The sequence below is a fragment of the Melanotaenia boesemani genome, chromosome 11 (genome assembly GCF_017639745.1).
Source record: "Melanotaenia boesemani isolate fMelBoe1 chromosome 11, fMelBoe1.pri, whole genome shotgun sequence".
Lineage (NCBI taxonomy): Eukaryota > Metazoa > Chordata > Actinopteri > Atheriniformes > Melanotaeniidae > Melanotaenia > Melanotaenia boesemani.
In genome coordinates this window covers 34,113,580-34,126,987 of record NC_055692.1, presented here as the reverse complement: position 1 = coordinate 34,126,987, position 13,408 = coordinate 34,113,580, and the positions used below count along the sequence as shown (strand labels likewise).

Below are 13,408 nucleotides of genomic sequence, written 5' to 3'. Positions count from 1 at the left end.
AAATGTTCTGTGGAAGATGGGCCGAAGCAGAGAGGACGTGCTGGACCTACAGCCAGTTAACACTCTTTTAAACTGTATTTTAGACATTAAGTCATGGAAGGCAGACAACTTTTTACAGCTTAACCAAGACAAAACTGAAGTTTCAGTTATCAGTCCTGAAGATAAGAAAGAGATCATTTTATCAAAATTACAAAACTTTAAATATTCTCAGTATGTGAGAAATCTGGGTGTCCTTTTTAGAAATGTCACAAAGACAGGATTTTATCATCTTAAAAACATCGCCAGAGTCTGCCTTTTTCTCTCTTGCCAGCACCGAGGAGCTGAAGCATGCTTTTTTTTCTAGTAGATTAGATTACTGTAATGCTCTGGTCTCTGGTCTTCCCAAAAAGTCTATTTCTAAGCTGCAATTACTCCAGAATTCTGCAGCACGAGTTCTGATGAGGACCAGAGGGCGGGAACACATCTCACCAGTTTTAAAATCACTGCATTGGCTGCCTGTGCTTTCAGGATTGATTTTTAAGGTTCTTTTAGTTGTTTATAAATGTCTTAATGGTCTTGGGCCTTCTGACTTATCAGACCTACTTTTAGATTAAGAACCCTCGCAAACCCTGAGGTCCTCTGGTACCGGCCTCTTGGTTGTTCCCAAAGTCAGAACCAAGACTTCAGGCCTCGTTCCAATAGCCTGCAGAGAACCTCAGGGCTGCAGAGGCTGTTGGTGTTTTTAAAAACAGGCTCGAGACCTTTCTTTCTAGTCTAGATTATAGCTGAATTTTATTTGTTATTGTTTGCTTATTTAATCATATATTCTTTTGTTATTTTTACCACCTATTTATGTAGTTTTCTGTTTTATTGTTTTACTGTTTATTGTTTTATTTATTTTTACCAAAGTACAGTTTTTATGAATGCCTTTATTTTATTTAATTTTATTTAATTTTATTTTTCCTGAACTACTTTATTTGTATTTTTATTCGTGTCACTCTTATCAGTTCTTATTGTTTACAAGTGTATTTAATTTTGTTTTTGTTTAGCTCCAGTGTTTCCTCCTGGGAAACCTTCACACCGGTGGCTTTGCCTGCTCTGTCTGTGGGGTTGTTGCCATGGTGACTGCCCTTGTCTGGGTGGCTGGGGGTCCTGCACTGCAGCCCTGTGGCTGCAGTGTGGACCCCGGCCTGTCCCAACCTGGGTGGTTCCTGGTGCGCCCTCTGTGGTCATGGGTGGGTTGGCTTCTGGTGTGACTGGATCCCCAAGATATTGTTTCCTCACAGCAGAGTCAAGCCAGATGTTTTCATTTATTTCTTTTTTTTTTTCAGAGACAGTTATTAGTGATGGGAGTTCATGTTTGTACAGATTGGGTATGAGCGGGTGGGAGGGAGTGTGCATGCGCTTTGTATGTGTGTGAGTTTGTGTGCGATTGTGCCTTTTTATTTTTTGTGCTATTCTTTGATCTGTGAAGGCTTTTAAATTTTGTTTTTAAAATGCGTAATTTGTTTTTTATATGTACAGCACTTTGTGTTGCTTTGTGCATGAAAAGTGCTGTATAAATAAAATTTGGTTTGATTTGCAGAAATTGAGATATCTGTTGTTCCAGGATCATTGAGCCGGAGGCGTTGAAACAGGGTAATATGAGCTCTTTGGGATTCACCAGCAAAGAGCAAAGGAATCTGGGGCTACTGGTTCACCTGATGACTGCAAATCCCAAGATCCTCTACTCCCCCATTGGTTCCCAGGTGGACAAAGTGATTCAGAAGGCATGTAGACAGCACTGACATTAGTGTGTGTGTCTGAGCAGAGTTTTAACCTTTAAACGGATTCAGTAAGCTTTGACATGCTTGGGACCAAATCAGCAGAGTATTTCATTAGCTGTCAGCTTTAGTGTGAAGGTTACCTTCCTCTCATACCTGTCTGCCCCATAGATTGTATATAAAAGATAGACGAAGCCTCCGTGACGTCACCCGTAGGTTTCTGGAGAGCAAAAGTGAAGCTTGTTGGGTGGTTCCTACCATCGCCATCTTGGCAGTGTCACGCTTGCCTTCGCTTCCGAAAAATACAAAAATGGGCAAAGTGGTGGAGCTGAGTTAGAGGCTGTGAGCGTTGGGGTGGATGATTGACATCAAAGTCCGAGCTGCCTGTAGCTAAGAGCTAACTAAGCCAACTTGGAGCTAACGGTAGCTAACCAGATAATAAAGGTAGGCGGGCTAAAAAGCACGTTTGTGCTGCACTCTCCATTCTTGCCGCGGATATTGGATACCTGTCAATCAAAAGAACACGCCCCTAATTATGCCGAATTTCAAGATTAAATAACATCCAAATGGATGAGTTAGAAAAAAATTCACCCCCCTCACAGTTATGATGAAGGTAAACATGACCTATTAATCCTAAAATGGATTTTTGTGCCTTGCTTTAAACATAATTCTTTCATTCTTCTTTCATAATATTCCACTTGATGTCTTACAATGGGATGCAAGCCTCTCTGCAGCCCTCAGAAGCATTAATCTCATTACGCCAACCCTGATTGGCTGATGAACGTGTGAACGTATCCGTCCGCATCACGTAGTGCCATCTGCCTTAAATAGCTCATGCGGACGGACCAACTTATTCAAAAACCTCTTCTCACTCGGATCATATCTCACGTCCACGGCTAGCTAGCTTAACTGTTCACAGACTGATCCTTGGCTTCGGTCGCCGAGCGCTACCTAGCTTGGACTCTTGGCTCTTTTGGTCACACCAGACCATAGTGCTTCCTTGCCCCTCCACCAGCTGGGGCTCCCAGCTCGACGTAGCCGCAGATTCCCCGCCGGAGGAAGACGTCCTGGACTTGGACTACGGGGAAGACAAAGATGACGCCTCAAACCTCCTCATTTCAGAGGATGAAGAGGAGGACGACATCTTCATCACTCCTACCCATGCTGCACAGCATGCGGCCTCCGTTGCTTCTCGGGATGGAGACGAGAGTGGCACATCAGCTTCTCCCCTCCCCAGCTCGGACATGCTCGACGTGTGTAAACGCGTGGCCGCCCGACTGACCGTCCCCTGGCCCGCGGTTGTAGCTGAGACCACCAGATCCCGCCACCAGATCCTGATACGAGATTGCCCTTGGCCAAGAGTGCAACGAAGCAACTCCTCCCCGTCTTCCCTGAGCTGCTGGATGACGTGGCTCGTTCATGGAAGGACCGCCCTTACAGCAGCAGGAGCCCGAATCCCGGGGCCTCATCTCTCGATTGTGAGGCGATGGAGAGCCTGGGCCTGCTCCGCATGCCTCCGATGGAGCCACTCGTTGCAACCCACCTCCACCCCCGGCTGTCGGCAGTGTCCCCCAGGAGTCCCAGCCTGCCGTCTAAGTCTGACCGTTTTCAGTCGGCCCTGACCGAGAAGGCTTATAAGGCAGCGGCACTTTCGGCCCGGGCACTTAATGTCCTCTCACTGCTTACCAAGCCGAGTTGTGCGAGGATTTTGGACAAACGCAGAACCCAGCAACGTGGGAGGTGATTCCGGTCATCATCGACCTATGGCTCCACGTCCAACGCTGTGCGGTTCATGCCACAGGCAGAGCACTGGGAACTATGGTGCTGCAGGAACGGGCGCAGTGGCTGAATCTCGCCAACCTGTCGGATAGGGAGAAGGATGAGATGCTGGACATTGCCTCTTTCGGGACAGCGGCAGCGGTGCACCCATCGCTGCGCTGTCATCTCGGACATGGATGCACAGCGCAGTCCGGGAACCATTACACTGTTTCGCCGAGGGAGGGCGCTACCGCATCACGGATAGAGCCTCCTATGGCAGATGGGCTGCAGAGTGTGCCTCCTCCCTCCCTCAGGTGGGAGAGGTGGGCCGCACACGCAGCCCCACCCTGGGTGTTAAGGACGATTTTGATGGGATACAGGTTGCAGTTTGCCACCGTTCCCCCGCATATTTCCACATCCCTGTCTACCCTCCCCACAGAAAAGTCCTAAGATTCGCTTTCCAGGGGATTTGCTACAAGTACCGAGTGCTTCCTTTCGGTCTCTCTCTGAGTCTGCGGGTGTTTGTGCTGTGCACGGAAGCAGCAATAGCTCCGCTGAGGTGCCAGGGCATCCGCCTGGCCACATACCTGGACGACTGGCTGCTGCTGGCACAGTCTGAGCAGGAGGCCAGGGCGCACACTCATGTTCTCGTGGGGCACCTGTCCGACCTGGGTTTTGTGATAAACACAGAAAAAAGCGTGCTGTCCCCAGCGCAGAGCATAATTTTTCTGGGCCTGTCTCTGGACTCGCGGCCTTTCATAGCACGCCTCTCAGCGGAACATGTGGGGTTTTCAGGACGTGTCTCGGGCTTTTTCATCCGGGAAAATTGGTCCAATTCAGGCTGTGTCTTCGATTGCTTGGACTGATGGTGTCCACCATTCTGGTTGTCCGGCTCGGTCGCCTCCACATGAGGGATTTTCAGCTTTGGGTGGCCTCATGCGGAATGGAGCCCGTGCGTCTTGGTGCACGCAGGGTGTGGATCACTGCTGCGTGTGCCAGGACACTGCGTCACTGGCGGATCCCGGCCTTTCTGACGCAGGGAGTCCCTATGGGCCCCATCCTGTCCAGGAAGGTGGACACTACGGATGCGAGCCTGACGGGCTGGGATCCACGAGGGCCGAACTGTGAGGGGCTGATGGAGCGTCGGTATCCAGCGGTCCCACATAAACTTTCTGGAGTATTCTGCGGTATTCCTCTCCCTCAAGCATTTCCTCCAGTCCCTCGTGGGCCATCATGTCCTGGTAAGGACATGGTAAAGCAGCGCCTGTCACACTGGGTGGTGGAGGCGATTGCTTTGGCATATACGAGTCAGGGTTTGCAGCCTCCTGGGGGCTTGCGGGCACATTCGACTCGGGGCATGGCCTCTTCCTGGGCCCTTTTTCAGGACATCTGATCAGAGGCAAAGATTATTGAAACATTGCTGTGTTGAATGGTATGTTACACAGGATAAGCCTCACCTGTACCCCATTTTCCATGCCAATGCCCTCTCTTAAGGGCATTAATGACTATCATCGGCAGTGTGCGCTGCAATGCACCCTCATTAGCACACAAAGCACGCACTTCATGCAAAACAAAATGTGCCACAGGAGGCACGTTATTTGATCAATATGTTTTGGGCTGAAAGTTTTTTTTCATCAGTAAAAGTTAATGTTTTGTTACAGACCTTGCTCTGCAATCTGCTCCTTTCATTTCATTTATTTATTTGGCACATGTTAAAAGACATAATACAAAAATTATTTATATAAAAACAGTACAAGTGCAGGGAGAGGCAGAAAACGTATATGGGCTTATTTTAAAGCCTCCACCTCAAAATTACTTTACAGAAGAATTACATTTTTGTTCATTTACAGTTTATACAATATAAGTTACAGTTCCACAAATCAATAAGATTTAATTAGAACTTTTTTCAAACATTTCTTATAAGATTTTAATAATCTATTACTTTCTGCCAGATGTGAAAATTGTTTCCATAATATGCAGCCTCTGTATCTTAAAGAAAACTCAGCTCTGGATGTGACATATTTAGGTACATGAAAGTGTTGTGATTGACGAGTATTGTACCTGTGAACCTCTGCATTAGTTTTAAAATAAAGTATAAAATGTTCGGGGATAGTACTTGGATGGAATTGCATTTTATACATGAAGATACAAATTTGCATAATATTGAGATCATAAATATTAACAATATTAAGTGTGTAAAATAAACTCCAGTGTGTCTTATCTAGTATTCATCTGCAGTAAGTGAGCTGCACCAGCTGCTAAATACTGGTTAGAGAGGCATCTCCTGTGCTGGCCCCCACCTGTCTTATTTGCCAAGGTGTTTTGGAACTTCTTCTTATGTCTTGTCGCCTCCTCTTAACCTCATCTGATGTTCCAGTGGTTTTGCCAGCTGGTCATTCTGGTGACATTTGGATTTCTTTGCTGGAGCTCAGCAATATTTTTATTTGCCTTGTCCACAAATATCTGTATCTCAATCGGGTCGAATTTCATGATCAACATTCTTAGTTGATCACCTGCAAATCATAAACAAACAACATGTGCAATCTATTTGTGTGTGCATGCGATTTTGCGTTCTTTATTGGGGGTCTTAGAAAATCAGGGCAATAAAGATGAGCCAAATTTCCCAATCTGGATTAATAAAGTTAAAAAAAAATTATTATTATTATTATTATTATAAGCTTATTTTCTGGACCACAAGTCCACTTTTTTTCAGTTTGGCTGGTCCTGCAACTTATATTCAGATGCAAGTTAGTGTATATATGTAATTTAACATGTTTTAAAATGTTAATTCATACCTACATGAACCAAGGAGTAAACATTACTGTCTACAGCCACGAGAGGACGCTCTATGCTTGTGATAACCACAACCTCCTGGCTGCTGTACAGGCTGCTCCTGTAACACTGAACAAATTGAACCTTTAGCTTAAAGACAACTGAGAAAGATTTGCTAACCGGTAACTTGCTTGTTGGAGTTGCTGGCTTGTTATGTTAAAGCCTAGTTAGCCTCCCAGGTATGTTCTTTATGCTATTATGAAGCTAAATGTGTTCAGGGTTTCCGCTACATGTAAATGATCATGACACACCATCAAAGCAAGGCCTCAGAATTGAGATTTCTTTTTGTTTTCAGATTTTACAAATGTAAATTATTTTGTATGAATGGATCCATGTGAACATAAAGTCTAAATTGTCGCACATTTGCAGACCATAATAAGAGCGTGAATGCATTTTCAGGAAATGGGACACTTCTCTGCAAATGTAATGTTGAAAAACGAACACTGGAGTTCGGTTCTTCGGCGACTCGTTTGACAGTGATGGTGAAGAGGTGACGGAGCGGAGTAAAGCTTGTCACATGCTCCACGAGAAGCCAGAACTTTGTTGATGTTCTTGAGGCCGCTTGCTTTGGTCCGGTCATTTCATATTCCACGAGAAGCTTTGTCCACGACGGGGCGGGAATGACTGCAGGTGGGGAGGCAGGGCGGTGTTGTGCACATCACGGTGTCGCTGTCTTTAAATGCCAAACGTGATGTTTACATTTTATTACTTTCTCAGCACCTCAATCAGCTGTTTAGTAAGTGCAATAAGGAGTTCTCCCTCACGGTTTAAAAAAATCCTGGAGGAAACCCTGGTGGTGACACATTCATGTTGTTCCATGTGCTAAAGTGCAGTTGAGTAACAAACCTTTGCAGGTTAAATATTTGTCTTTGGGTTTAGATTTTGTGTAATAACTTTCTAAATAAATGCGACTTATAGTCCAGTGTGACTTTTATTTTTATTTATTTTTTCTCATAACACATTTTGTGATTGATGCAACTTAAACTCCGAAGCAACTTATAGTCCGGAAAGTATGGTAATATTATTATGTCAAGTGATTAAAATGTTTTGTTCAGATTAATTAATTTGTAAGCGGTGATTAATCATGATTAATCACCATTTGTGATTTTGCCTGAAATCTGCCCGTTCTTACTGTATTGTATCAACAGAAGGAACAAACCAATGCTAACTTGGGTTTTCTTCACTTTTTTACATTAAATGATAACTTTAGTTGTAATAATCAGTTCATTATTACATAAAATCAAGACCTTAAAAAAATCTCGTTTGTACCTGTTCTAGACCAACCCTGCATAGCTGAGGAATAAATCTTTTCTACCACCTGTCAACTACTTTATTAGAAAGGAGAGCTCCTCTGAATTCTATCTCAGAACCAGTTTATAATTCCTCTCACTACATTAATGGCCCCTAAATGATCGGACCTGTGTCTCCAACATCTGACAGCAACATGGATCTGATTGATATGAGACTGATAAAAGTTGTTTACTTTAACTAGAGAACAATACTTTTGGGTTAATATGTGCCAGTGTAAACCATGAACCGCTAGTTTCCTCCTAAGCTGAACGTTAACAAACGCAACAAGAGAGACGGTGCTAGCTACAGAAAAGCCGATCAGCTGAACACCAACAGCCGTCATGATTCACAGCAGCAGGAGGAGGAGGAGGCTGCCACGCTGTGCAGACCACCAGAGCAGTGATGTTTGTGCAAACTACGTGAATTTAAAAAAAATTTTTAATGCGGGAAAAGTGCATTTAAATGCATTTAATTACATAAATTAGTTACCATCACTAACACATTGTTTTTGATAACCTTAATTATTTTTCTTGATGCAGGCTGATTATTGATTACATCAGCAAGTCCAGGTTTCTCTCTATTTTTCACTCACTGAGTATCAGGACCCCACAAATAGTAGTTTTTGCTTGACTTGCTCTCTAGGAGAGCATCACTCAGGTTTAGAGAGGATTTTAGAGTTTACTGTAGGCCTGAACATAATGAGAAATATGAAGCCTGAAAGTTATTTTTCCTCTAGAAGTGCTTTCTACTTTAAGTTTTTACCACAAGGACAGTGATGTTATTTATCACAGCACCTCATTTCTCTCTATGTGATGTCTGTGCTGCACACACATGCATGCACTTACAGGTGCGCACACTCCAACCAGCAGAGAACGCTTATCAGACCATATATGGCTTCAACCACCTGAAAATCAGACAGAAATCATGTTTTTTAAACTCTCACAGGGAGGTGAAGATGGAAATGTGATGCTGGGAATTCGTGTCCATCACAGAAACGATTACTCGTTCAGCCCCAGTATGCTGACAGCAGTATACTCTCTTTCTTCCTTTTCAGACACACAGGATCTCTGAACAGGGGGTCTGGTAGACAGCATTGTAAAGCTTTATTGTAGACTTCCTTCAAAGCTGTCCTTTGGGTGTTGGAAAAGACCTGATGATTTCCTGGTTGACCTACCACTCCATAAGGATCTGATTATGAGTTGCTCAGACCTCTCATGCTTTGCTTCAGCTTGTTGAGAGAATATTCAGTATACAGGTCAGGGTCAAAATTTAGCAAAGGTTTCACCATTTGAGTCCATTTCATTCTGTCTGACGTTAGACCGAATAGTTGAGATTAATCTTGAGGTTGTCACGGCTCTCGGCTGATGGGAGTTTTCAAGCAGCTGTAGCTTGGCTTTATTTGTTGCCTCTTTGTGGAGCTGGGGTCTCGGCTGGTCATGGAAATGTCATCAACAGTAGACTTTCTACACAATCTAAAAGAAAAGGGATGTTTGTTAACTTTGTTTATGTCTTCCTCTTTTCCCCATAGGCAAATGAGACATTTGCTTTTGTTGGGAATGTGACACATTACACTCGGATTTGGTTAAACATCTCAGCCCAGCTCAGGAATTTCCTGGAGGAAGGCCGACTGCAAAGCCATCTGATGTGGTTGGAACAGGTACGCTCAGATCTAAGCCCTCCTGTCACTTTACGGATGAAACACTGAAGATGAGTCCTTCATTGTTTTATGGTGGCTCTGGTCATCTTGTCTCTCATCTTTCTCCATAGCTATCCTCAGAGCTTCAGCAGCATCCTGAGATGCTAAACAGCACAGACAGTGAGCTGATGCAGGGTCTGATAGAAGGAAACTACACGCTTCCTAACGCCTCCACCCTGCTGGAGCAGCTAGATACTATTGACAATGCTGCTTGTGGCTGGACACGCTTCATGTCTAAGGTCGGCACAGGCCAATCTGTAATATGTTAAAGATCTGTAGTGTCACGTTACAGGTCTGTAGGTTCACATTAGAGATTGGTACAGTTGTGTTAGATATTTGTATTATCGCATTAGATATCTTTGGTACTGTATCAAACATCTCTATATTAGAGATATTGTATATTTTATTTGAAATATCCAGTATTGTGTTAGAAATCTATAGTAACTTTATAAATCTCATCAACCCATATTTTATTCCCAGTAGAACATAAACAACATATCAGAAGTTGTAAATGAGACATTTTACCATTTCACAGAAAATATTATCTCCTATTGAATGTCATGGCAGGAACACATCTCTAAAAAGTTGGAAGTGATATTCTGTCATGAATCCTTTTCGCTTCCAGGTCAGTGTGGACGTCTTCAAAGGCTTTCCTGACGAGGACAGCATCGTGAACTACACGCTGAACCAGGCCTACCATGACAATGTGTCAGTGTTTGCCAGTAAGTCACCCCAGTGGGTCCATCTGGGATCATAGTACCTCAGAGACTGGAGCTACTTGTGGAATATTATGGGATCATTATCCTCTAAATAAATCCATAATGTGAATGCATGAATAAAAAAGAAAAGCTGTAATGTTGAATGGTCTTAGTTTTACTTGTACCAGCTCTACCAGAATGCCAGGTGTACCAGAGGACAACCCGTGTCTTATCTCATCACCTGCAGCTGGTCAAGAATGCTGCTGGGCATCCATTTAACTTCTCTTTAAAGTTCTAAATGTTTACGATTTTTTTAAACATGTAAACACGAGGCGGCGTGGCTCAGTGGGTACAGCAGTCATCTTGTAGCACGAGGGTTTCCGGTTCGATCCTCAGCCTGTCGAGCTCATGTTGAGGTGTCCCTGAGCAAGACACCGAACCCCAAACTGCTTCTGATGGGTCGTGGTTAGTGCCCTGCATGGCAGCTTCCACCATCAGTGTGTGAATGTGATGTATAATGTAAAGCGCTTTTGGTATCATTCCAGGTACAGAAAAGTGCTGTATAAATACAGACCGTTTACCGTTTGTCTTCTAGCTGTTTAACCAGCTTCTCCACCTTTACAACAGCTGTGAACTAGAGCCAGATGCTCCAGATGCTCCAAGGTCTGAGTTAAACCACTGATCAGGCTTTCTCATTGGCTACCCCCCCCCAAAGACCGGTGGGGGGTGGGGGTGGGGTGGGGGGTTAGTTAGAGTTCATAGGGTTTTTGTGTTGAGGAGTCTTTCTGAACTTTTTAGTGAGTTTGACTGGATTTGTTTCACTAATTGGTAGTTCTTGTTTTTAAATGAACTTGTTATCTCCGCCAAGGCAGAAGTCATATTCGACAGCGTTGTATGTCTGTTAGCAACACAACTCAAAAAGTCATGGACGCATTTTGATGAAATTTTCAAGAAAACTCAGAAATGGAATAAAGAACGAGTGATTAGATTTTGGGGGTGATTTAGATCACCGCCTGGATCTAGGAATTTTTCTAAGAATTCTTCACTGTAAGGATATAAGGAATATTTTGCTATTAGAGCTTGAAACTCAAAAATAATACCTACAATCACTGGCAAAGGAAATTAAAATGGCTTGGCAGAGGTCTGCGCTCTACTAGTTAAACACTTTGTTTGGTTCTTTGTAGTTAAATGTGGTAAAGAAATAAAATTGATGCCGAAGAATGTCATGATTGTCCCCAGGTCACACAGTGTTTGGTTAATGAAATTAAATTATGTTTAATGACACCTGCAAATGTTTTACTACAACTTAATACCATTTTAAAATGTTTAAATGGTTTATTGAAATTTATGTGCATTAGTTTTTTTTTGTTGTTTTTCTTTGTTTTCCTACAAGTGCTTTCTGGCAACAATTGTAAATAAAAATTTGTTCTTAATGTTTTGCCTGGTAAAAATAAAGGATAAAGTAAAGTTAATTAAATTAAATATTCTTTGCAATTTAAATAATGTTGCAATAGGATTTTTCTTTTTCTTGCTATAAACAATAATTATTAATCAGAAGATAATGACTTGTTCCGGGAGGTGATGCCTGCTGGCAGGAATGAGCTCTTGTACCTTCCTGTGGACGTGATGAAGTCTCTCACTGTGTTGTGTAGAGGATACAAAGAATCTTCTTTTAAAAAGGAAAACTGAGAAACTAAACTGGTGCTGGTCTCCCCTGGTCTAGCTGGTGGACCTTGTGGTACTTGTACCTGATTCTTAGTCATCCTGTGTATGTACTTCTCTTTCTTCTTCTCAGGTGTGATTTTCCAGACGAATAGAGATGGATCTTTGCCGCCTCATGTTCTGTATAAAATCAGACAGAACTCGAGCTTTACAGAGAAGACTAATGAGATACGACGGGCCTACTGGCGACCTGGACCCAACACTGGAGGGAAATTCTACTTTCTCTATGGTTTTGTTTGGATCCAAGGTAAGTGACTGAAATATAAACTAAAAAATACTTAATTAATGAAATACTATTTTAACATTATTTCCAGAACTGGATGTAAAACTCCAGACACTGCTGAACGGGATGGATGCCAGACTGTTGTATGGAAAGCTCTGCTTAGTGTGTCTTACAGAAAAAAGGGATTTATTCTGATGAAGTGCTTACGTCTGTGCAATGTGAACCTAGAGCACCCGTGAATATGCAGGCTGCAGCAAAAGCATAAAAGTCATGTTTTATTCAGGAAGCAGGAACACTGCTCATCTGATAGAAAGCTGATCCACTATTACGCATCAGTCCATCCTTTCATGACTTGCTCTCAAAAACAGCACCAGAGATCGCCAGAGAAGGCACAACCAACTCCTCATTATCTCCTACTACTTTAATCTGATGGCAGCAAAACATCTTTAAAAGTTGGAACAGGGACAACAAAAGGCTGGAAAAGTAACATTTGGAGCAGCATTTGACAACTTAATCAGGTTAATTGGCAACAGGTCAGTACCATGGCAAGGTATAAAAGGAGCATGTCAGAGAGGCAGAGTCTCTCAGATATAAAGATGGATCCTTCACAACAGCATGACTTCACAGGAGAAGGGTTGGGTGCTGAACTGGTCTGCCTGCAGTCCAGACCTTTCACCATTAGAAATTTGGAGCATCATGAAAGCAAAACTCCAGCAACCAGGGTCCAGGACTGTAGAGCAGCTAGAGTCCTGCATCAGACCAGAAAGGGATAACATTCCTCTCCTGAACCTCCAGCGACTGGTCTCCTCACTTCTCTACACTAAGAACATGTTTCGAGATAACAAAGTGTGATATATCTTTTGACTCATACAAAGACCCACATGAGCTGACAGACTGTATCAGCTCATACAGTAAATACAGTTCTTTGAGGACTCTACTGTTAAGACCAAAGACATCAAAATATTCCCCAACAACAATTCCCGGCTGTCCAAAGATTCGAAGACACAGAAAGATGGCATCTCTTAGGGAATTATACTGAAAGAGTTAAAGACATAAGGAGGGAGCTCAAGGCCAGTAAATACACTGCAAAAAATAAATTCCAGAGGAAAATCGACAGAGTTTTATTCAGGAAACCCCTGACAGGCATGAACAGGGTTGAACAACACAATGGGCATGACATCCAACGGGCAGGGTTATAGAAGTATGAGATGCCTCTCCTTTGTGAATAAACAGCTTTTATGGATTAGTTGACACCCAAGACTGTAAGGACAGGAGCAACATTAAATGTACCAACATACCCAGAACCACCACAGTCCAGCTGACTGAGGAGCAGTCTTTCTCTCTCAGATCCAGCTCCGCAAAGCACCTGGACCTGATAGACTGTATTCTCAAAACATGCTCCTCCCAGCTAAAGACTGTTTTAATAAGGCTTTTTCATGTGTTCCTG

At 43.2% G+C, this 13,408-nt stretch overlaps 1 protein-coding gene across 5 annotated transcripts in view; it reads left to right on the top strand.

The window, feature by feature from the left end:
• abca2 (ATP-binding cassette, sub-family A (ABC1), member 2) overlaps positions 1-13,408 on the top strand; it is an 87,779-nt gene that overhangs the window by 38,032 nt on the left and 36,339 nt on the right. For all 5 annotated transcript variants that reach the window (XM_041999437.1, XM_041999436.1, XM_041999435.1 and 2 more), the window contains 5 exons: positions 1,589-1,748; positions 9,151-9,279; positions 9,390-9,557; positions 9,944-10,040; positions 11,812-11,985. In XM_041999437.1, the coding sequence (XP_041855371.1) occupies positions 1,589-1,748; positions 9,151-9,279; positions 9,390-9,557; positions 9,944-10,040; positions 11,812-11,985 (728 nt within the window). The remainder of the gene's footprint in view (positions 1-1,588; positions 1,749-9,150; positions 9,280-9,389; positions 9,558-9,943; positions 10,041-11,811; positions 11,986-13,408) is intronic.